Consider the following 24,526-nt stretch of genomic DNA (forward strand, 5'->3'; position numbering starts at 1 on the left):
GTAAACATGCAGTAGGGCCATATGTCCACGGAGTCTTCTTTTTCTGCTATCTCTTGGTGACCTGCAGTCTCCAGTAGCAGCCTCCTCTGCCATGTATGTTGTGTATGAAGACACTGAGTAAGAATGGTGCCACTGCAGTACATTACCATAAAGAGCACAGATTTGTTCCTTGTTTGCAGGCTGAAGGGGCAGAGTAGCTGAATATACAGTTAAAGCTGAGATGGCAGTCAGTTCAGTCTGTCTTCTTAGCTACTCGTTTTGCTTTCATTTGGAGTCATTCTGATTGTCCCTGTCTTTCCTGAAGTCTGCCATTCAGACTAGCTGTGGTATTTCTCCATAAGCTCTGCACAGAGGAACATGTCACCTGTATGCTCTGCCAGGAATAGTTGTTAATATACTCCTGAATAGCTGCCTTTGTCAACAGCAACCTATCTTGTAGCATCTGTCTTACGATGTAATGCCTGTCTTATGATCTTCTCTGGCTTCCTGATCCTTTCTTCCAGAATTGCTACTCAGTAAATTCTTCCGCAGTCTGTATTTCTGCAGATAATCATCTGCTTCTGTGTAATAATATTATCCATTTGACTTTAATGAATTCCATCCTCCAAAATCAATATAACTGAAATCTAAACCAGTCCTCAAACATTTTTCACCCTCTGTCCTTGTCTCTACCCATACAACTGACTGTGATACAGGATAGATAGAGACCCAGGACAGAAGTTTGTCTACAGAAATCAATGCATACATTTTCTATAGAATTCTTTTGGTAAATGTTTATATTTCAATGATGAACCATTAGTACCTATTCTGAGTAGCACCATCCAAACATTTTTTCATCCTATTTGCACCAGTTCCATCTTAGTTTCCATCCCAATTCTGTCAATATCTCCTCTGTATTAGTTAGTCTTTCTTCTTGCATACTCTTGCTGCCTTCATATCCCAAAATATATTCATATCAAAAAGAATGCAGTCCATTGTCATCTTTATGTAGTTAAAATTGTGGTTAAAATTTGTACTGAGAGAAGAGACTAAACAATTGTGCACTCATGAAGACACACATTCATCATATTTAAACATTTCTTCCATTATGAATAATAATCTTTTTGACAGGAGAGCAGCAGAGGGGCTATATGTGCCATCTAGTGTATTATGTCAAACATATGAGATAATACATGTATTTTTTAAACAATTTTCTATTGATCTGCAGTGGTCTCATGATAGTTTTGCATTGCATTGGTTTTGCATTTGTTTTGGTCAGGGAGGTTAGGTTAGAGAAACTCCCGAAGTCCTTTCCAACCTCAGTTATTCTGGTTCCACATGTAATTTTTAATTTTACTTGATATTTATGAATGTAATTTTTCATGTGTATCTACATAAAGTAAAATACTTCTATGAATTGTAAGGACAACATTATCAGACTCAGTCTCTGAAAGGAGAAGTAATTCCAGGATAAAGAGAACTTGAACATAAATTACAGCTCTATCTACTTTAATTTGCTTTCAGAAGAGATTTTTGTAGCTCAAAAGTGGGCCAGATTCCAAGATATTCTTCAGTATATTTACCTTTAATGTTTGAAATATATATGTACTAAGAATATATTTCAGACACTTTCAAACATAAGAATATGTGTGTTGATAAATCCGGAAGCTAAGAGCTACCCAGTAGAATATCTCATAATTGGTAAGAGAGTGCTTTATATTACTGATCTTTAAAGAACTTTTCAATATGCTTTGTCTGTTATAAATTTTATACAAATGTATCAAAAATGTGACTGCAAATGTGCTTTGTATTGTATTATATTAGATAAGGAGCTCATGTTTAAATGAATGCATGGCTGTACAATATTGCTGTTAACTGTGTCTCACTCAAAAGTTGATATGTCAATACTAATATTCTCCTTCTCTTGTGTGTTTTTACAAAAGTTTCATTTAACTGAGTGGATTTTTTTTGGGATTAGCACTATGATAATTTACATCCATTTAGTTTAATGGTGCCATTTAAATGGAGTATTTAGCATAATTGTTAAAGGGAAGACCATTGTCACTTGCTAGTGCATTGCATCATAGGCAGGAATTTTAATTGGGTGTTTCTGTTAAATCAGGCTGGCAACCAGCTTGAGCTGCAGGCAAAGCAGGGCTAACAGGAGTAGAATCATTAATTTTCTCATATAGTGAAGTCTAATGTTTGCTTGAGACAGTGATAAATGAAACCTCACCTCATTGCTCCTACCCAACTTTATGAGAGCAAGATCATACCGAAAAAACTGGTTTATTTTTTGACAGTTGTAAACATTTGTGTCAGCTTATTTTCTACTTTTACCGGCTTGCTTCATTTTGGTTTTTGTTATAGATCCAGAAGTTATTTGTGCTGTTGGGGTCAAGGATTAGGGTAGGAGGTAGGAGTCAGGTTTGGGGTTAATGGTCAGAGTTAGTGTAAAGGCTTAACAAGCATGGTCCAACATCCAAAGCCCACTCACAGCCACAAAATCAACCCTTCCTCACTGGCCCAGCTCTCTCACACCCTTTGTGTGAGCTGCACATGCCAGCATCCAGGTCCTGCCTATTGAAGTACTGAGGCATGATGACCTCCAGGGATCCAGCTGAAGCATTCTGTCCTCCTTGGCTTCTGCCCATCTCCCACCTCCTGGGCACAGTCGCCTGAGAGCTGGGCTCAGAAGAGGGGCTGAATGTGCAGGGTCAAGAAGGAGGGCTTAGGCTTTAGCAACCTGCGTGGGTCTAGGGCTGGGGGTTGAGCCTGCCTTTTAGGGAGAGAGATTGGCCTTTAGAGTTACTAAAGGGCTTTGGGTCTGGGTTTGGAATTCCATGAAGAGTTTTTGATAAGCAGTTGGGGTGTAGGTTGGAGGTGGGAGTCACAGTAAGAGCTAGGATTGGGGTTAGGAACAGCCGGGCTGCTGTCAGAACAAGGATGTGGGGTAGGGATAAGATAAAGGGTTTTGGGTTTGGTTTTTGGCCTTTGCGATAGAGCTTGGGGTTAGGCTTTAGTGAAGGGTGCTGGGGTAAGGTTGAGGGGTCAGGTTACACGGGTTTTGTGTTAGTGGCCAGAGTTTGGTAAGGGCTTAAACAGTGTGCTCTTGTATTTGCTGTGCCCACTACATTGCCATCACTTTCATTGTCAAGACAAATCTAAAAGCGTCCTGGAGTCAGCAGCATGCCCCAGCAGCAGAGTGGGCCACACATGGAGCACCAGGTGCAGTTCTGGGGCTCACCCATGCAGGAGAGACACAGACATACTGGAGAAAGTTCAGTAAAGGGCCCTAAGAATAATTATGGGCCTGAGGCATCTCCCCTGAGATGCCTCGGGAGTCAGGGACTGTACCTTTCTGTTGCCCAGAGAGGAGGAGACTCTGTGAGATCTTATACATTGTTTAAATGCCTGATGGGCAGGTGTAAAGAGGACAGAGCCAGACTCTTTTTGGTGATGCCCAGTGTCAGGACAAGAGTTCATCAGCACAAATTGAAATACAGGAAATTCTATCTCATTATAAGAGATCACAGCTGAATATGCATTGAGCAGAGGGGTTAAACGAGATTATCTTTAGAGAGTCCTGGCAAACTTGATTGTTCATAAGGACTCATAAGGAAATTATTAATAATTTCAAAAAACATTCATAAGGAAATTATTTGCATAATTTTTTATTTAATTTTTGCTAGAAGTATCAAGGTCCACAATCAAGCATGACTGTGCTAGGGGCCTCATTCATTCATGGTTGCATTTCAGTTTTATCCACTTAGTCCTTTGGGGAATATAAACAGAGATGGGCTAATCTTTCTAACATAGGAAGCTTAGTCAACTAATTAATCGGTGAGTGACCCTGCTATTTGATGGCTGTTCTTATATTATTCAAGTTAGAGGCTGTAACCTTTTCTTTTGAGAAGTTCTCTGCAACCTTAAGAAAGATAAAAATGCTCCTAGTCCAAATTTACAGATTTTGCAGCACAAGCTCTGTGTACCAAAAGAATATGCCATGCTGGTGTTCAGAGTTCATAGACTCTTTGGTGGATCTAATGTGCAATATGAGAAAAATAAATTCTCTCATTACTTACTCCTCTCAGGAGAAAAGTTACAGGATCTGTTAGTTTGTATGCTACTCAGGGTGCTCTTAAAGTGATATGTTTTATACATTAGTTGGATTTCATAACTCAGGATTATTTTAGCACATCATCAGTGCTAATTTTAATTAGAGGAAAATGCTTCTATTAGGGAGAATATGCAAAGTCATATATTTGTGTATAAAGATTTTCAAGGTGACACTGACAACAGAGGTTGCTCTCAAAAAGGGAACGTGACATTCTGCAGATTTAGTTTTCAGAGGAGCTGTCTATCAAGAAATATTTTACATTTGGTAATATTGTCCTCTGAATCTCCTGTGATTAGGAGGTCAGCATTGTATCTGACCTGTTACCTGTTTTATTTAGCTGAGAGCATTTATTTTTCAGCCTTGTTTTTCTGTTGTTATGTGAAATCTTTTCCAGCCCTCCAAGCTTGATCTCCCATCCATCCCCTGCAATGCAGAGTGTAGTCTATGTTCTACCACACCTCAGGAAAGTAGAGAGGCTGCTGAGTACATGTAAAATTTTCACTCTGACTCATCCCTAGTCTTTCAGAGCATCTGATTATTTAAAATAAGGCACTGGAGCATGGGAGCCAGCTGCTCTCTGCCAGATTTGTCTTTTCCATAAATCTGGAGGGGGAAGAAAACTTTTGCAACATTTGCCCAATTCTCCCCCTCTCTTTGGAAGTAACTGAGATCAGCCAATGTTGCAGAAGCCAGTGAACTTGAAGGATCTAAGAGGTTATGGTCTTTGCCTTAAGCTGGTCTCCTCTGTCCAACCTATCTCTAAGAAGGAGATGAAGCCCAGCATAACAAGTTTAACATATGGACTCTCTGACTCTTGCCATGTGGCCAACTGCATCTCCATGGAGGTATGAAAAGGAAACAGAGTAGGTACGCGGTCCTGAGATTCCTCCTGCCATGTGTTACTGAGTTACAGGTGAGCAGCTGTGACTTGGGTTAAAGAAGCAACAATTTAATGACACTGGGCAACCTCAAACGAATGTCTGGAGGCAAGGTTTCTTTGAGGGCCACTAGAGAGAGGACTTGATCAGCTACTAGCCTGAAGGTGACACCTGGAGCTGCTACTTTGAAAGGATCAGCAGTACCCAAAACCAAGTCGCGTTATGAACTATTTGACTCCCACCTCCTGAGGAAGCACAAACAGAACAGTGCTACAGTAGATCTGAACTCTGATGAATCAGCTGTGACTAGGATTCACTTGACACAGTTTCTTTAAAGACATCTAATAGTGAGCTATATGCCTTAGAAGAACTGAGAAACTTTTTTATGAGAAATGTAAGAACTGGTAGTGTTGTAGTCAAAACAATAATATACTACTCATTTGTTAAATAAGGTTATTGGATGCATTTTTGCTCTTCCTATGAGAAAACAGAACTTACTTTGACTCTGCATCATTAATAATCTTTCTCACATACTTACTGTATTCAGGTCTTAAATTGTAGTAGGTTTAGGTGATTTAAAATATAGAACTACAATATGGTTTCCTCTTTTCCAGTGGCTGTGTTGCTAAGACAAAACACTGTAGGGAACAAGAATTTAACTGAGTCAGAACATTAGTAATATTTGCAAAATTACCTGTAGAACCAACTACATGTCCACTTTCTGCATGACTAATGTGAGAGGCCCTGTTTCTAATAAATGTACTTATAGCTTCATTACTGCAGCAGACCAGGATGGTCTGGTTTAGTTATAGTGATACATTAGTAGCTTAACAGATGAACACTGTTTCCATGAGATATTTACTAACAATTGCAAATAGCGGGGGAAAAAAATCAAATACTGTATTATATTCTTACCCATTTGTGGATTAATTGTCTTTAAAGTTTTAAAAAATATTTTATAACACCCATCGCTTTTTCTGATGCTGTTCTTTTACTTGTTCTTGTTCTTTTCCCTTATGTCCTTCTCCCAGCCACTGAAATCTGTAAGGTTAGTGTATGATTTCAGTGAGCCTTAGAAACTAACCAGTGTTTTGTAATTGAAATATAAATTATTTTATGTTGCACAATAAAGCAATGTGAAATGCTGATACATATCCTCAGTATTAAGCTATCCTGCACAGATTAATTATCCTAACTATTCCATGTAGATTTTCATGGTGATGACTTAAGAAATATTTGAACACTGACGTAATTAAGAATAGATGAACATTTCAGTATGACTTGAAGTGGCTTCGATGTCTGTTGAAAGACATGTTTTCAAAACACACTACCACATTACCAGGATTGTTTTTTTATTCAGCTAATACATTTACATCTGTGCTTTTTATTTGACCTTTGATAACAGAGTAGATCATGAGGATCTGTTTTATTTCTCTTAATATGAAGTAGAAGAATCTTCATGTTTTCACCATGGTGTTATATATAAAAGCGTGCAAAATCAGTCTTTCAGACCATACCATGGGGACAAATTTCTTATTGAGTTTCAGGCAATATTCTAGCACAAGTAACGAAGCAGAAAAGAGTAGCAAATAAATTGCAATTCCTTCATGGACACTTAAAACAGGATAATGTCTAGTTGCAATTTCCTCTGACTACCCCTGTCAGAATCATACTCTGTTTTGGATACAAAACAAAAACCAAATTAGAAAAGAAAAGCTACTTTTTTCTGCATCCAATTTCATACCTTTTAACATTGGTAGACCGGCTCATTAATTTCAGTGGGTGTTGGATCAGGCTATAGATCTGGAATCCTAAACTTGCTTTTCCAAAAATAGATTGCATTTTTATTTCTTCATTATACCTTAATTTGAAGTCCCTTGAATCAGACTATTAACAAAATATTATAATATCTCACAAAATAATGCCGATAAAACTAAAATTCCACTCAACACTCACATAACACTTTTCCTCTTCAAAGCATTTTAGCATCACTGATTAATCATAGCATTAATTAAACTACTTTATTTTTTTTTTTAAATTCAGCCTTCCAAAAGCTTTGTTCTCTGCAGGGAGCAGAGAAGAGCATAGCGAGGGACTAAAACCAGCTCCAGTAATCAGAAAACTTGGTCTGCAGCAATTAAATTGAGGAATCACTTCCCTCGCAGAGTCTTTTTTACCTTGGGCTACTGGAAAGATGAAAGGAAAGATGACAGTGCAGTCTAAAAAAGAAACAAATCTGTTGACTTTTAAAGGAGCTGGTTTATTGGATGTATTTGCACTACCTGGATCAATAGGTAGGCTCACAACTCCTTTCTACATGCTTTCTAGTTTGTATACCTGGCAGGAAATGCACTCAAAATTAATTAGAAAGGAAATTATTTGACTTACTGCACACATGGACACTATCCATTCTGGATATAAAACCCAGACATGCAAGAATAAATTCCTTGGATCCAGCAGCAATTAAGCCTTAGGTTGTCATTTTTGTTCTCAGACAGCCCTCCAGAGCTGAGTCTGCAAGGGAGACAGCCAAGACCACCACTCAAATCCTTTTTTCTGGCCAAGAGAGCAGAAGCAGCAGAAGAGTAGCAATACCTCTGACTGTTTGCCTTTAAAAATGCTGATTTCTTCACTGCTGAGGGTGACAAATAGAATCTTATTAGTGGAGATCTTTCTCCTTCTGTGGACCCAACAGTTGTTTGACATACCAGGTTAGCAGATAATTAGGCAGGTCAAGCTGAACTTGAACTGAATCATTTTTATAGTCCCAGCATGGGTGAAACACTCAACAAGTTAATGTTTGCACCTCTTCCCAAATTCATCTTCATTAACCAGATTGCAAGTCAGAAAGTACACCCTTGAGTTGGGTTGTGTTTCATGGTTGCTTCGTTTCTCCAGCATGAGAGAGGGAGGATTGCTGATACATGGATGAACATTGAAAGCAGAAACCATCCACTGTGCTGGGTGAGAGGTGTTGTTATGAAACAGATAATCTATTTTGCCATGGTACACATAAATTCATTTCAGTATTAGACTTCTGACTGTTTTGCTGCAAACACATATGCCCCTGAAGGACATCTGGTTTCTCCAGAAATCCACATGGCAGGCAGCATGCATCCCATGAAAATTGCTAAAAAGACAGCAACAAAGATGCAGAGATGCTCAGCAGGGCCCCCATGCAGTGCTTCTACCCTTGACATTACCTCCAACAGAGGTGCAAAGTACAGACATGCATCTAGCCTTTAAAACACGTGTTAGAACGTGAATTAGAAGGTTATAGTCAGCCAAGGAACCCTGGAAGTTCTTCATCTGTGGATTTTACAGTAACTGCTGGTATACAGTCTGAATATCTGTAGTCTCACTGCATGAGAGACAACCAGAATATCAAGGACTTCATTGAGAGAGGAGTAAAATCAGTATTAGAAGTAACAGCAGATTAAATAGCTGCCTGTGGAATTAAGATATACAGGAGACCAACAAGAGTAGTACAAGAGCAATAGCATCTGCTACTTTTGAGTCTCAAATCTGTGCTTGCAAACTAGCTAAAATGTCCTTTAATTCAGAACATTAAAAAATGCGAGTCTGTGATGGTTAGGGGTGGGACTGGGAATGCAGGGGTGTGACAAAAGCAGAGTCTAGCTGACCATCGAAGTGTAGATATTTAAACCAAAATGAGGAGAGATTGGAAAGTCTTGGCAAACAAGGCAGATGCACAGATTTACAAGATGTGGCAAAGGATGATGAAAACTTTGCAAATAATACACAAAGTTTTGAGGGGATGCAGCTCAAGGAAGAAAAATTACTAGTCATGTAGTAGAGGGGAGAGGGGGTAGCCCTGATAAGAGGAGTTGAACACAAGGAAAGTAATCAGCCAGAGAGAGGCAGGAAACATGAAATGGAAAAGTTACATTTCTGGAAGCAGAAAGGGAAGCTTCAGAGAGGCTGAAGGAGGAGGGTAACTGGGTTAAAGTGTTGTTACAGGAAAGAAAATGTGTGAAGGTCTGAGAAAGCATATTGCTGGTAAGTGGTGATTGCATTGCACCCAGTTGTGATTTCCCATGGCATGTTCAGGTTCAAAATACCAAAATGCTTCTCTTTTGTCTTTGTGTAATGCTAATAGTTTCTATACATACTGCTCTTTCATCCTTGTTATGGAAGTGCCCTTTGTCATTCCTTGTTCTCCTCATACCTTTTGCAAATTATAGAGCATCTTTAATCTTTTTCAAAAGATAGGCGCTTCTATATTGGTTACTCTTTTAGATATTTGATTCTTTCACAAGCAAATCTCAACTGACATTGCCACACAGTTATTGGCGTTCTACATGCTTTCATCACTCTATGGTAGTTTAAGGGTTTCTTCCCTAAAACTGTAAAAGATTACTATTCCTGCTCCCTGTAGGGCTTTATATGCTACACTGCTGATGGCTGAATTTATTCTTGATTTTAAAGATTTTTTAAAAAGAAAATCAATGACTGACACATCACATATCATGCATCAGGGAAGATACTGTTCCTCTTTGTTGTGGTCCATACCAAATACCAATCTTATGTCTGGAAATCTTGCTGCCTGTTATCAGAGATGATGAAAAACTGAAAGTGTGTATCATTTATCTGAAGTGAAGAGGGAATCTGAGACCTCCACCTGATTCTTTGTTCAGTCTCAGCAGCCATGAGCAAAGTGCACCTGGATCTTGGGAGCACAGGTCATGTGTGTGTAATGGTTTTTATTCTTTCTTTAGTCTCAAAAAAATAACTTACTCTACAGACTCTTAAAATTTAAATTAAAAAAAAAAACTGTAGGGAAATTATATCTGGTATTGTTCTCTTGCTCAAAGTACTCATTATCCCATCTTAATTGTCAAGTTATGCTTAATGTGAAGTAGCTAAAACAGTGGCTTCCAGCCCATGAGCTGCCTACAAAACTAGTTTAAGTTAACTCATCACTCTTTCCTGTATAAATGATTGAGCTGAGGTGAGTTTTTTTGGATAGGGATAATTGCAATACTATAGTCAATTGCCATTATGTAGTGCAATACGTATTTTATTTTGAAGTGCCAGAGCTTACAAATGTTTGTGCATGTCATTGACATAAGAAGTAAAAGGACCTGAGTACCTAATCAACATTTTTGGGCAAACATTGAGAATGATATCTAGGTGCCTAGAGATAAGCATTAAACTTTAAGGACCAAAGGATATCCAATTTTGTTTACATCTGCTTTTCCAGAAGCCTGTGTGTCTTTCATAGATCTACTAACTGTGCAGGTATCTCAAGTATCCAAGGGAATTTGAAACCATGTTGCCCCCATCTGTTTGGGGCAAATTTCCCCCTATTTACCTGAAAATGGTTTAATCTTTTTTTTTTTTCTTACACTTCCATCCCAAAGTGACCCAGAATCGTCCATTCTCTGACACTTACTAGAAGTGCTCATGCTGTTTGGGGCATACTTTTCAGTCCTACAGTTCTAGGATGTTTCCACTTTCTTCTTCTAGTAACAATTCATACACAGTGGTCTTAGGCATAAGAAACAGATGTGTTGTAATGAGCAAAATCACAGACCATGAGCCAGCACAGGCCAGGCCATGGGGGTTTGACAGCAGACACTAGCTTGGAGTATGATAAACCTGCTCTGTCCACAGCTGAAGTTATGTCAAATGAGGGGCCCCAGCAAGAGGGAAGAGAGCGTTGCTGTATGCAAGCTGTGGGACTTGTAGTTCGTCACATGCAAGGTACCCTGCAGTAGGCACTGCTACAGAATGTATCTTTTGGAGTCTGGTGGAGAGCAAAGTCACAGGCTCGGTGTTTGCAGCAGAAAGCCTGTCTGGAGGCACTCATGTCATTTAGTGGTGAGCAAGAGGGCATTAAACTCTGTGCTGGCTGATGATGCTTATTTCAGGTTGTGCTGCTCTGTCTTCTTTTATAAACCTTCTTTCAAAAGGTTACAAATCAACATATACAAACCTTTATAAACCAATATTGCCTGATAAGGTGGATTTTTGCTTACTCTTCACTCACCTTTCCTGCTGCTCCCCAAAGTCTGAGGAGTAATCATTTACTCAGTGGATCAAGTGTCTCTCAACCTCAGTACTGCTGTCTTTTTTGCTTTCAAAGATACAGGTTTGTGTCTTCTTCCCTCTGCTGCTTTTACTCCTGGTTCAGCAGCTCTAGAATTACCCTGCTTCATCTTCTTGGGCTTGCTTCCTACTCTGCCCCACAAAAAAGCACGTGTTTGGCTCTAAGAACCACTATGACAGCATTTCTTATCTCTTAGGCTATTTTGCCTTTAACATTCAGGGTGGTTTTTCCTCTTGAGTCTTTCACTGGTGAAAGAAAATCTGATTATGCAAACTAACACACCTTTACCCTTTGAAATGACATGAGGCTGACTGCTGCTCTGATGCCCATACTATAACTTGTGTTATCCAAGTCCAGACTCTGCTACATATTACAATAAGCATAATCATTCTATTTTTATGAGCTCTTACACCCCTCTTGCATCTCAGTACACACTAGAAAATTTCCAGTGTTCAAAGTACACAGAGGGCTCCTCTGGTACACCAACATCTGAATCCTGAGGGCAGTTCCAGGTGCTACACAGGTGCCAGTAGTGGTGATACATTACAGCTTAGAACAGTGGTATCTGACAGGGAAAGCGTGGTGCAGGAATGAACCATCAAATATAGCTGTGTTTCTGCCACTGCTGTCATGTGATGAATACACTCTAATTTATTAGACTACCAGCTGAATAATACACCGACTTAAGACCAAAATCTGTTCCATACAAATTAAGTAGACAGCTTTGGCACTTATTAAGTAATGATTGAAAGTAATAATAAAAGCTCTCCCAGTCCTATTCTTTTCATAAGTGTGTGAAACACTGATGTTGAGTAATATTAAAAACACTGGAGTGGTGAAAGTGCCCAAAATATGTCTTAAGTGGAGCATACGTGTTAGCATGAAGAGAAGAAAATTCACACGTATTCTGACATACAGCACCAGTAGTTCTGGAATAGGATATCTGTACCTTTACAACAAAGTATGATGGCATTTTGCCATTTTTATATTAGCTAGCTACATGATATGAATTAATGGATATCTTTGGGGAGGGGGGAAATAGTGAACAATTATAGGAAAATATCTATCTCTCGGACAGGGGTCTTTGTTGGAATTAATATCTGTTTGGGGTTTCTTGTTTCTTTAATAGGTCAGTTTTCCTAATCTTGTACTCTCAAACTAGGAACCATGTCACAACTATTTAATAAATTTGCCAATGTGTCAAAGGCATTATTCAGAGATGAGTGAAAATGGAAGTGTTTTCAACAATGTTACAACAGCAGCGAATTTGTCTCAAGGCAATAGTAGGGAAGAATATCGAGAAGTAGAACCTTATCTGTGATGATTTTGCTCTGGTTTAATATACCAGAAAAATAGTTTGCTCTACTGTTTGGCTCTGAAGGCAGAATCTCTGTTAGGACAATTATTAGATACTCTGATGTGAAATGTTTCCTGAATTAAGTAATGAAGGCAGGTATTAAGGTGCTGAGACTTTTATCATGCAAAGAAAAAGACATTAAATCTTCACTGTCGAAATAATAGGCAGATGCTATCATCTTAAAGTCAAAGACTTAGTGCATGGTGTTAGATGAATCATCTTCTTAATATGAAAATTATGGATGTCTTATCTTAGAAAAATTACTTTTAAATGTATAGTATCAAAAAAAATGCTCTTCCATGCACCCACAAGATAACCCTTTTCCTGTTATGTCTATTTTATGTCTTTCTTCCTTCCTTTAAGAGCAAAATTGAACAAATAAATAAGTTTTCTTTTTTCCTTGTTGAGCTGTTGGCTATATTTAATCATATTATGTAAATCCTCTTTAAAAGCTTCAAATCTGTCTTGGATCTTACAATGTGTAATGTTCAATTACAGAAATAAATTTTAAAAATCAATTTGTTTGTAGATTAACGTAGTTCTTCATGGACCCTAATGAAAATCAACAAGGCTATTTATTTTTAATATAATCCTCACACACATCTGCCTCTCTTCCCAGCATCCTCATCACTTCTCACTTCTTCCTTTCAGGGAGGCTTCTGGTATTGCAAGCTGAATTGCCCAGCTCTCCTACTAGTTGTGCTAGATAATAGCGGTGGTAGATAAAATTTTGCTGACATTCCAACACTGGTTTCCATTACACATTTCAGTCTGCTTTCAGAAGAGGCTCTTAACATGGAGAAACATAATTCCAAGTGAAAATGCTCTGTGGAATGTAACACACACCAGTGCAGAAGTCAAGGATCAGAGCTGTGTTGAGCAACAATACCTGTGGGAGGTCTTCACATTCACACCACTGTAGAGCAAAGTTTCTTCTATAGCTCATGCTAGAAAGCATGACTCTTCTTCATGTCTGTAGTAAAGAAGTAGGAGCATAACTGAGATAAGAGAAATTAAACAATAACCAATGGAGTTTTTTTTCTGTGGATGTCCTACAGTGATTTATTAACTAACTATATGTATAGTTTTAGAAAAACATCTTGAAGTATAAAGAATAGTCCTTGACTTTCAACTTCAATGGCTTAATTCTATATTAAAGCAAACTCTCTTCTTTTTCAATATATTTTCACATAGCTAACACAGTGTTCAAAGTACTTCAACCACAGAAAATATGCTAACAGTTACACTTGTTAATAGGTTTTAAGACCCACCTAAACAGTGACTTGGATCAACTCTGTAGCTCAGCCATTTCCCTTCTTCTTCCAGCTGGTGCACCACCTGTGTTTGAACCTCTGGAAGGACATTTTGATGTCCTTGACCATGATGCCTGTCGGACTGTGGTCAGTTGCTTTACCCACATGGGTGAGCAGCTTTGTTGGAAGCAGCAGTTCTGTCTTTCACTGCCTCCTGGGGACAGGGAGGGAGGCCTGTACCCCAACAGGCAGCTCTTTATACATTGAAGGAGTGAGCAGTCATTTGCCATAATAGCAGTCCTCTGATGTGAGGCTTCTTGTGCATTTGTGCTGGTGCTAACCCTGCCATATATATATTCTCAGAACATGCTTTTTTGTAATTTTCACAAGCACTGCATGACTTTTAGTTGCAATTTTGAAAAAGAAATCTGTTTATTTAAGCATGAAAAATTATAATAATCTTAGAATCACTAAGGCTGAAAAATATCATCTAGCCCAAACATAATGTACAGAATTTGTTTTTATTTAAATGTTTGATATGACCATTTAAAAAATTCTTTTAATTTTGGGAGATTTTAAGTTCCAGAGGTTAGTGGTTTTTTCAGTAAATTCTTGCAAAATGCCTGATTGGAATAGATGTCAGAAAGGTTCCTTTTCTAGTCAGAACTGTGCATACAACTAAGGCTGTGCGAAAAAAATGGTATCCTCTTGAGCAATACTACCTAACACTACTAAACTCAGTTAAATTGCTGCATGTAGAATAGAATTAACCTTGTACAGGGAAGAAGTCTTCAGAGAAGACCTTTTCACAAGTAACAGCATCATTGGGTTTGCGTTCACCGTTGTGGTTTTAACAATTGATGCACATTCAATTTATGGTAGCAAGCTGTGTGTTGTTTGGTGGGAGATGGGGACTTGCCAAGCTCTGTGAACTGTGGTATTCAGATTATCTTTGTGCATATACTTGGCCTTTACCATCACAGTTCCATTCTCTTATGGATGTGATGTAGCCAAGTCTCGGACTGATGCAGTGTGAAAGTATTAACAGGGTCCATAATGTGTGAAATGCTTGAACATGCAATCATGTAAACATGGTTTGCTCCAAATTAATATCAGTATCTAATTAGATTACATGCAATGATGCAAATGGTGCTTTTAGTCTTGCGTGTTTTCCCTGTACTTCTCCGTCACCCTTTATTGCTGTATCTTCTGAATTCTCCCTTCGTTTTCTTTCAACAAAGGCAAGTATGCCATGAGGGATCTGGTCCACCGACTGCCAGGCGCTAACAACAGCAACAGCTCAGCGAGCAAGGCCATGTCTGATGACACCGTTACTGCCATTTGCTGCACTCTGCATGAAGTCATCACTAAAAACATGGAGAATGCCAAGGCCTTACGAGACGCAGGCGGCATTGAGAAACTGGTTGGCATATCTAAGAGTAAAGGAGACAAGTATGTTTTGCAAATCACCTTGCACCTTTCTAACCTCCCCAGTAGTTGTTTCTAGTCCTGAATGTGTTTGCCTTCTCTGTGCAATCGCGAGTTGAATCCTTTTGTTTCAACAGAAATCACGTGCCCAGTGTGAAGGGTGACAAGAAACAGACAATGCCAGTACCAAAAGTTTGCTTTGGTTTATTTTTGATGTGCCATCCACAGTGAAAGGCATGCACTCCATGTGCACTTTAAGGAAGAGTAATTATCTACAGTAACCCCTACCTTTAAGCAATAGCAGAAGATCCTGATAAACATTAGGGATCAAAGTGGTTGGGCTGCACTCTGCACAAGGTGTGACATGCAGGTGGAGGGGTCCTTTGAAAAAAGGACCTCACCCCAATTCTGGTACAGCTTCTCTTGATCTAGGAGTGAAGAATGTAAAGTCACTGTCCCTCTTCATAGCACCCTGCCACCAGCTTGGTAGTAGATCCATGGATTTTCTGACTGGTTGCTCTGAGAGAGCCTTTAGGCTGCTTTGTGATGCAAAAAATGTCTTGCACACAACTATGACATTTTCAGAACAGCTATGGTTTCCTCTTGTCTGTTTGGCTATGTACACACTCTTTATGAAGAGTTCACTGTTTATCCTTCTTGTGCCTAAAACAGATAGCCTGGTTCTCATATTTGTCAACCTGATGAAGTATAGTGCAATGGGACTATGGCAGTTTGAAAACAAAAAGCCTTCACTGTAGTGTTCAAAACCCATCAGTCCATCTATTCGGAGCTGTCATCACACAGCCTACTACAGCATCAGAGCTCTTAAAGAGCCCCACAAAGCCAGGCCACAACCTGAAGGAAAGATTTATGCACCCTACATGTGGTATGAGAACTTATGCTCACCTATGTGATCGGAGCATTGCCAATATAATTTAATCACATTTCTCTTCCTCTATTGTCACCCTTTTCCTTTCATACCAAATTCATTATTGAAACATTCTTGCATTCAAATTGTAAGGGGTAGAAAGTAGTGTGACCAAGTATGTGATTCCAGCTGTGGGAGCTCCCCATGCTCCGCCAATTTATTTATATTTGTATTTTGTTATTATTGAATCTACCTATATTTTTTATTTATATTTTCTAGATCTGACATTGCAAGCAGGTTCATATCCATTTCTCTTAAGCTGAATGTGTAATTCCTCAGAATAATGTATTTGTCTACCTGTTCATTATCTGGTAAAAAATACTAATACCTGTTGAGTCTGGAATTTTTGAAGTATCATGGGCAGTTTTAGGAGGATCCAAGGGCATAATTCCCTGTCTGAATAAACCTCATAACTGTGAAATACATCTATTTCTAATTAGAGCAGAGTAATTCCAAAATATCCTTCCAAGTCATGATATGCATCCCTCCTCTCAAGTACTTTGACCTGCAGTCCTGTATTATTATTTTTACAGGTTGCACAGTTCTAGAACAAGAAAACCTGTCAACACACAGTGCTGCAAATGCCCATCTTAAGTAAAAGTTCAATTTTTCAGCTTTCAGAAACGTCAGTACTGTGTGCTATTGGTTTGGTTTGGTTTCTTACACATAATTCATTGTTTGAAAACCAAAATTGCTGGTTGTTGGACTGATAGAACATTTCGACATGCTCACTTTAGTACTGTAAATCACTTCTGTATGAAGTCATTTTGTCCAGTGTGAAGCAACTGCTTCTGAATGTGTAGGATACTGAACTGGTCATTCGTGCTGGTATGTGTCACTGTCAGCAGTTTGGTGCTGGCCTGATAACCTTTGGAATTATGCCCAGGACTTGAACAGCCTCCCTGTATGACTCCATGAGAGAACTGGTGTTCATAAGGTTGTCTATATTGGCCAAGCCCATATCAGCTTCACATGGCTTCTGCTTCTCCTCAGTACTTATGGAGTGGTTGGCACAGTTGTTTTCCTGGTTACTCCATGCTTACCAGCACCCCACTAGCCAGTACATCTGGAAGTATAATAAAAATAATTTTGCTTCAAAGGGCTTATCAAAACCCTGTTTACTCACCAATTAGCCACCTACTGCTCTACTCTGGGTGAGAAATGGAATAGAAGTGGAAAAAAGCACCAAATAAATTACTAGGGAAACGTTGTATTATTGAATCAGTTGTATCATAACAGCAACAGCACTTTACAAGCTTACATGTCAGCCTACCAGTGATTCTTTTCAGAAGTCACAGAATGAACCAAAGCCTGGCTCCTGCCCAAAGCAGCAACTTATGATTGCTGCTAGTTTTCTGGTTTCCCTTTGATGTTTCAAACCGTATGACTCTTCTGAGTAAAACATAAATCACCTCAATGACTGCTTTTTATGTATTTTTGATCCTGCACAGTGTATGCTTCCTTATTGGGCTGGGTTATTTTCCTGGTCTTTTTCTATTTGACCCTTCTTCACTGAGATGAATGCCCTCAATTTATTTTTTAATTACCTATTCCAGCAGGAATATATGACACCATCTGATTGTAACAATAGTTTAGACCTTCTTTCAAAACTTGTCTGAAGATAAATACTATGTGAAGTTACATGGTTTTCAACACAGCATTGTATTCCTGTCATTAAAGGATAGCGGTGTGAGCAAAATCCTAGTCCACATTTGGATTCCTAATGTAATTTATCATAACTTTTTGTAATCAGTTGTATTTCTGCATCTTGGCTCTGCATTTCAAAACCAGTGCTCATTAGCCATCTAGAGTTTCTTTTGGCCACTGCTGAGAGGTGCTAAATGAGTTGAGTGCACTGTCCTGAGCTAGAGTTCAGCACCTTGCAAAGAAAGAAATTCTGCTCTATCTCCTTGTCCTTTATGCCAAAAGTTGTAGCATATCTTAGATATACATAGTGTCAGTTGGGTCCTCAACAATTTTGCCAATTGCTACCTCCTAATCTTACTATTATTTCTGCTTTCATCAGAAATCCCCGTGTGTACTGAGATGCACAAGTTTTTTCTCCTCACTGATTGATTAGTACTATTGCCCTTGCTTAAAAACATATTGGGTCTCCAAGATGCCAAGCAAAGATCTTACAGTATACTTGAAACACTGCATTTGTGGGTTTAAATCCACAGCAGTGCATTTGAAAATTGGAATGAGTGGTGTTCTTTATTTAACAGTCTCTTTCTCACTCTTTTTTTTTTCTCTCTCTCTCCGTTTTTAATGTATGCGTGTAACAGACATTCGCCTAAAGTGGTGAAAGCAGCATCTCAGGTCCTCAATAGTATGTGGCAGTACAGAGACCTGAGAAGTCTCTACAAGAAGGTAAGGCTTGGTTTTTTCTAGATTTATCATATTTCTTAGTGTTATCCAAATTTGGGGGCTGAGAGACTTTAGACCAAAATATTTGTTTATGTAACTGGAAATTCACTTGGAGTTTAAATTTCAGATACTTTGAGTTCTTATTTTTTCCATAATTTCTACTTTTAACGTAAAAATTCCCTTTGAAAATATGTGTGATGGTGAAAATGGGATGTGAATTTGATTTTGAAATAAATTCATACAAAGGGTGCTGGATCTGACAGCCTTGGAGAATGAAATCCTCTGTACATTGAATGTATGTAAGCTCTCCTACTGGAACAGTCCTTCTTATACCTCCTCACTTTTTCCTGAGGAGATTACCGAATTTCCAGCCCTTCAGCTCCCAGGTTTCCTCATGAGATTGTAAACAAGAGTATCTGAAGGAGTGGTGCTTAGGGACCAGCTGGGCAGAAACCTGTAGCTTTGTTTCTAATCAGCCAGCAGACAGTGGCATCATATACTTGGTTTTCAGTCTGTTGAGTCCATAGTACCATGTCATTCCCACAAGCCTGCTAACCTCTTGAAAATGAATTGCAGTAGAGTAATATAACACTGTGAAACAACATTCTATACAGCTTTTTTAACTTGTGTCTACTTAGTAAATGAAAACATTTACAGCAATTCTTGCTCAATATTTCCGAAAGAAATTACATTCCATGTGAGTGTGAGCTTGCAGATTTAGTTCTTCAATGTCTTCTTGCTTGGAATGTCACATCTTATGTAAGTGATATTTGTATTTGGAATCTCATCAGAGAGAGCTAAGGCTTCGTGTGGCGTCTTCAGTTCAGGCCCTAGTTAAGGCTGAGTTTTAAGGATTGTGAAGTAGGGAAGGTTCACAGTGGTATGGTCTGTGTTGTATTTTGCACAAGAAAATAGCTTAGTTATTTGAAATGCATGAACCAAATCTCAAGCTGGCAGAAGCTGACCTTCTGTGTGAAATGCTGTTCTTTTGCATGCCTCATCCCTGCTTGTGTCAAGTCTGAGGAGTGAGGAAGATGGTTATTGAGTCTCTCCCATTGTTCACTTCCAGTATTTTCAGTCATCCTTGGCAGCCTTAGGGATACCATATGTGAACACATTCCAAGTAACAAGCTGGTCCACAACTGTTCCATTAAGAAGTGGGAACAAACATGAACAGGCTTTTCTTGATCCAAGGCAGTAACACGCTGGAAGTGTGCGTAGCCTGACTTCTGTGCATGTGGGTGGCTGCACTGTAGAAGCTGAGCTGTTCTGCACCGTAATCTCTTAAAGGTTTTTACAATATCTGGCTCATGTCCAACCTTCTGTCTGTGTATATGTGCCGTGATGGAAAAGCACTTTCTGGGGTTGCTCCATGCAGCAGGTAATAATGTTTGTGCTGTGTGGCTGCTGAGTTTACTGCTACCTAAGGGACACTGTTGGCTGCTGGTGTGACTGCTGGTGATGGACTTACTTGCATACTAAGCATGTTCAGGTACTAAGTACCTTACATGCTTACAAAAGCATTTTCCATGGCCACAAATACAGACTTCTGATATGGAATATAGGACAGGCTAGCTTTAGAGGTAGCTTCCAGGACACTCACAGCAGATAGATTATGTATATTATCAGGAAGAGAATTGTATTTATGTCTATATTACTTAATTCCTACACAAAATCTTAAAATTAAGATCAGTCTCTGCTATGTATTTGTATACTTATTACATGCCATTATATGTACTGTTAAGCCTTGTATAAGTAAGGGTTTTTTTAATCAAAATGTTCAGATAGTTTATTTTAAATACTCCTTTTTGTTAAAATACATACAATTATCTTTCTAAAATTATAATATTTATTAAACTTGCCTCTAATAGGCTGACTCTTATGCTGGCTGTCTGAGTTTAACCACTGTTAGGAAGGCAATGTCAATGGTTTTATGATAGGAAAATTAGAGAAGTTTGCAGTATACTAATAGTCAGCTACTTATGTAATATAAAAATACTGGATCAATGCAATCTTTGTTTGTCCCATTAAAATATATATGTACCAGCAAAAACGAGTGAAAGTAGAGTGTAGTACGATTAGCACTTCTCAGTATCTTGCATTTGCACAGCCTTTTTTGAAGTGCAGGTAAATCCCATTGCATAACTATCAGCAATTTGCTCCCATATACTAAAGTATCGATACAATTGCTTTCAAAGAATTGGCCAACAGAGACACAATTTTGTATTGTAATACAAGGAAATTTCAAGCATCCCATTATAGTTAAGTGAAAGCAGCAGCAATTATCTTCTGTTTGAGAAACAATGTAACCAAATAGTTTGAATTGTGATATATTTTAGACCTACACATTCACAATAACGTAAGAAGTTGTAAAAAGAATAGAAGCACTATTCTTTATTAATAGGCAAAGAAGGCAATATATGTTTACTGCTGATACAGTAGCAGTCAATATATTTAGTCCAAGTATGACTGGATCAGCAAAAACTCAAAACCTCTTTCATTTTTCTAATTTTGCTCAACATTGCGAGGAACATCCTACAGCCAGCAGGAAATAAACTGCACTGACAGAAATCCAGAGTTGGGGATTGGTGTGAATGTTCTTTAAGTCCACAATATCTTATGCACTGTGTTTGCAGTGCCGTGCCACAACCTGTAGGCTCCACTGGCAGGCGCTATCCAATGTCTGGGGATTTCCAGGTTGTGGCTTTAGTGGGACACACAGACTCTTTAGGCTGGGCTGGCATGGAAAAGACACAGAAAGTAAACAGCAATTAGATCTGTGAGTGAAGCAGTAGTGTTAGATAGTCCTCTGTAGGCTTGTGCTTTGAGGGAAAAAAATCAGTTTTGCTCCCTGGTGTGGTTAAGTTGGCACTCTCCTAACACAGTCCAACAAGGAAAAGTTATAACATGCATAAATATTTCTGGTCCTAAAACTGTAGGAAATAAAAAAAATCAGAAAAAACAAAAACAAAAACCAAAACCAAACAAAAAAAAAACCACAAAAAAAAAAAAAAACGGAGACCAGACAGACAAAGAGGAAACAATTAATTTAGTATTGAAATGAAGGAGTTGCTAGCCACCCCAACAGTTGCAGGTCCTTCATCATGCAAGAGCTCATCAGAAATACTGTTTAATTTAAAAGCAATAACTGGTACAGAAATCCAGTCTGAAAGAGTCCACAAAGAGGAAAACAATGTTCAAGTTCAGTCACATATAGACAGTGATTAGATTATTTTGTGTGATTAATTTCTCTAAAGGAAGTGATCACATTTTACATTGGTGGAGAAAATATGGTCTCCCAAAGACAATATCTTAATTTTCAAAGTTCTTTGTTTTCTACAAGCAAGATATATATTCAAAAGTGATAATTTATCTGTCTCTGTTTTCATGAGTCTGTTCCAATTGACTTAAAATCTGATTTTCAAACATCTTTAATGTTCCCATGGCCCAAGGCCCCATGGGTGGGTCAGTGGCTCAACACGTCAGAAAAACAAGGTACAGGAGCCATACCACAGCCTGTTCCTATGCTTCAAACTCCTGGTACAACCCTCTTCTTCAAGTGTCTTGGCAACCTGTATTATAGAGTTAGCAGGGGAAATGAGTGCTGCTTACAGCATCCAGAAAGAGAGATCCTGCCCTATTAATGCTTAGCTTCTTAAGCAAGTTGCAAGGATCTACTATGTCACTTTTTTAAAGGCACCTATTTTTAACTCAGTATCACTGTCCCATGCTCCAGTCTCTTGGATATTCACTGGTTGAATGTTTGGGGACACCTGTGTGACTATAAGAGAGCAACTTTCCATTAGCTGGTAAACTCTTCTTTATGTCAATATTCAAGAAGTTAGCCAACTACTCTTAAATACAGATAGCTTGTTAAATTACATGAGTAAATTTGAGCAAAAATGTTGTGCTAAATTAGTTTAACATGAAAGAAAATTTATTAGCTAAAAACAAGCTTCAATTAGCATTAAATGTGTGTAGTATTAAAGAGCTGGAGGAACTGTCAGGAAGAGTATGCTTTCTGTTAATTGGTTTGCTTTGCCTAACCACTTAGGCTCCAACAAAATATATTTAAATTCTGTCATTATATTTACACTTGCTTTGTCTCCCAGTATGTAAGCAGAGGTCATGATGAATTTGTAGAAAATATTTTTCTTTCCCATTTATTGTGGTACATTTCTGTTCTGCCCAGAATATTATAAATGTTTGTCCCATTCACCTACCATCTGAATAAAAATACCACCCAACATTGGAAACCAGGGAGGCTGTTGAGGACAGTTGTCCTTTGTGCCATTTACAGCAGGGATACCTTTGTGATAGGCCTTTAATGGAGTCACTCTGAAGATGGCCTCAGCTGTCATTGGTTAGAAAAAGATACATAGAATTGGCTGAAGTCTTCTTAACAGTTACGGCCATGTGGATATAGGAAAAGACTTGCTTTTCATGTGACTTTCAGAATAATAAGAAGATGGCTTTATGAGAAGTTCTTTATGACTAAATGCACCATGAAAATTGACAGCATTAAAATTCAAAACCTTAATCTCAAGGACTTTTAGAATCTAGTATTTTCTTAAATACCTACTCACCTTTTAAAAATGGTAATTACAATGTCTGATCATGTAAACTTGGGACACATCATTAGGATTTTCTTCTGGTAAGGTTATTATTATCAGTCAGACATCCCCCGAAAGGAAGCTGGTTTAGGTTAAATTTATCTAGTGAAAAGGTCTGTGCAGAACTTAAACCCTACATGAAGATCTAAATTCTAAATCCAGAGCATAATAATTCCTTAAAAATAGTGAATTGACTTGAAGGAACTATTCATGTGTTCGGATTATTCATGAGCATATGTACTTTGCAGTGCGATCTTTCAGCGGGGCTTAATTTATTTCTGTACAATTGGCAAAAGCATTTTTCAGATTAATATGTCACCCTCTTAGAAAAAGGATGAATTAATTTAAGATAAACCCCCTTCTGTAATATGAAGCTAAAATATCATTATAGAGAAGGCATTGTCTAGAGCCCATTTTTATATTAACTGTGAAAACGCAAGTACCTGATTAATAAGTGATTGACTGATTGATTGATTGATTTATGGCAGTGGGCGTCCCCAAGCTTCAGTGTGACTGATGACAGAGGATTTTCACCAACCCACGACGCTGGGTCATGGCACGCTCAGCATGCTCTCTCCCAGAGCCAAGAAACCAGAACCTATTCCCCAACCCAGGTATTCTGGCTGTCAGCTGACCAGTCTTGAATTGTTGTGTTTCATGCATACTGAGATTTGTACCCAAAGCAGTTCTTCAGGAGACCTTTGAGTCAAAATTAACAAAGCCTAACTGGAGAATGTGTTCTTAACTTGCACAGTTTAATTCACTGAACCCTGCAGGTTCTAGATGGAAAGTGCCTCACTTCACTTAGAGAGAGCAGAACTCTGCACACCTTCCTTGCACGTACTCTCCTGAGGACAGCACATAGCAGTGAGAGGGACAAGTGCATTGTATCCAGTTCCCTAACAAGCCTTCCATCATTTCTCTGATCTCTTTCACAATTGTCTCAACCTTTCAAAGGGAAAGAAGGCTGCTGATAAGTGCTATGTCGCAACAGCATTTTAAATTTATCAAGCACATTGCTTTGTTTTCTGGCACAACAGCATCTCTTAAGAAAAAAAAGCAATGGCTGGACATTTCAATAAGGGGACCCCAGGTAAACTGGAATATTTATAGAAAAGTCAGTATGTCCAGGAGCCAATTCAATTCTTAAAATGCTAATTTTCAAAATCTCTATTAAGAGTGATAATTTATATTTCCTTCATGCAGAATTTTAGGTGATAAGAATTAGCAGGACTGGCTCTTTTTTTCTTTTTAATTAGAGGCAATCTTTATTTTGAGGTACTAAAATTCCATTTACTTAACCAAGTAAATTTCATTTACTTAACCAAGTGTATTCTTTTTTTTCTTTTAATATTTTTTCCATAATAAAATATTACTTTGTGGCATTATGACAAAACCATAATGCATTCTACATACACACAACATCCTAGTAAGTACATGGAGTGACTGTGTTTATGTCTGTGCATTATGCGTGTGTATATATGTCTGTATATTATCTCTGATAAAATATTTAGAGGAAATTGGAATTTA

The 24,526-nt window shown here is 38.4% G+C and overlaps 1 protein-coding gene across 10 annotated transcripts in view; it reads left to right on the top strand.

Annotated features, from left to right (window-relative positions):
* CTNND2 (catenin delta 2) overlaps positions 1-24,526 on the top strand; it is a 667,938-nt gene that overhangs the window by 612,791 nt on the left and 30,621 nt on the right. For 8 of the 10 annotated variants that reach the window (XM_072924313.1, XM_072924314.1, XM_072924306.1 and 5 more), the window contains 3 exons: positions 14,902-15,112; positions 18,302-18,386; positions 23,485-23,610. In XM_072924313.1, the coding sequence (XP_072780414.1) occupies positions 14,902-15,112; positions 18,302-18,386; positions 23,485-23,610 (422 nt within the window). The remainder of the gene's footprint in view (positions 1-14,901; positions 15,113-18,301; positions 18,387-23,484; positions 23,611-24,526) is intronic. The other 2 variants (XM_072924309.1, XM_072924311.1) reach the window with 1 other exon arrangement.

Source organism: Taeniopygia guttata, chromosome 2 (assembly GCF_048771995.1).
Source record: "Taeniopygia guttata chromosome 2, bTaeGut7.mat, whole genome shotgun sequence".
Classification (NCBI taxonomy): domain Eukaryota; kingdom Metazoa; phylum Chordata; class Aves; order Passeriformes; family Estrildidae; genus Taeniopygia; species Taeniopygia guttata.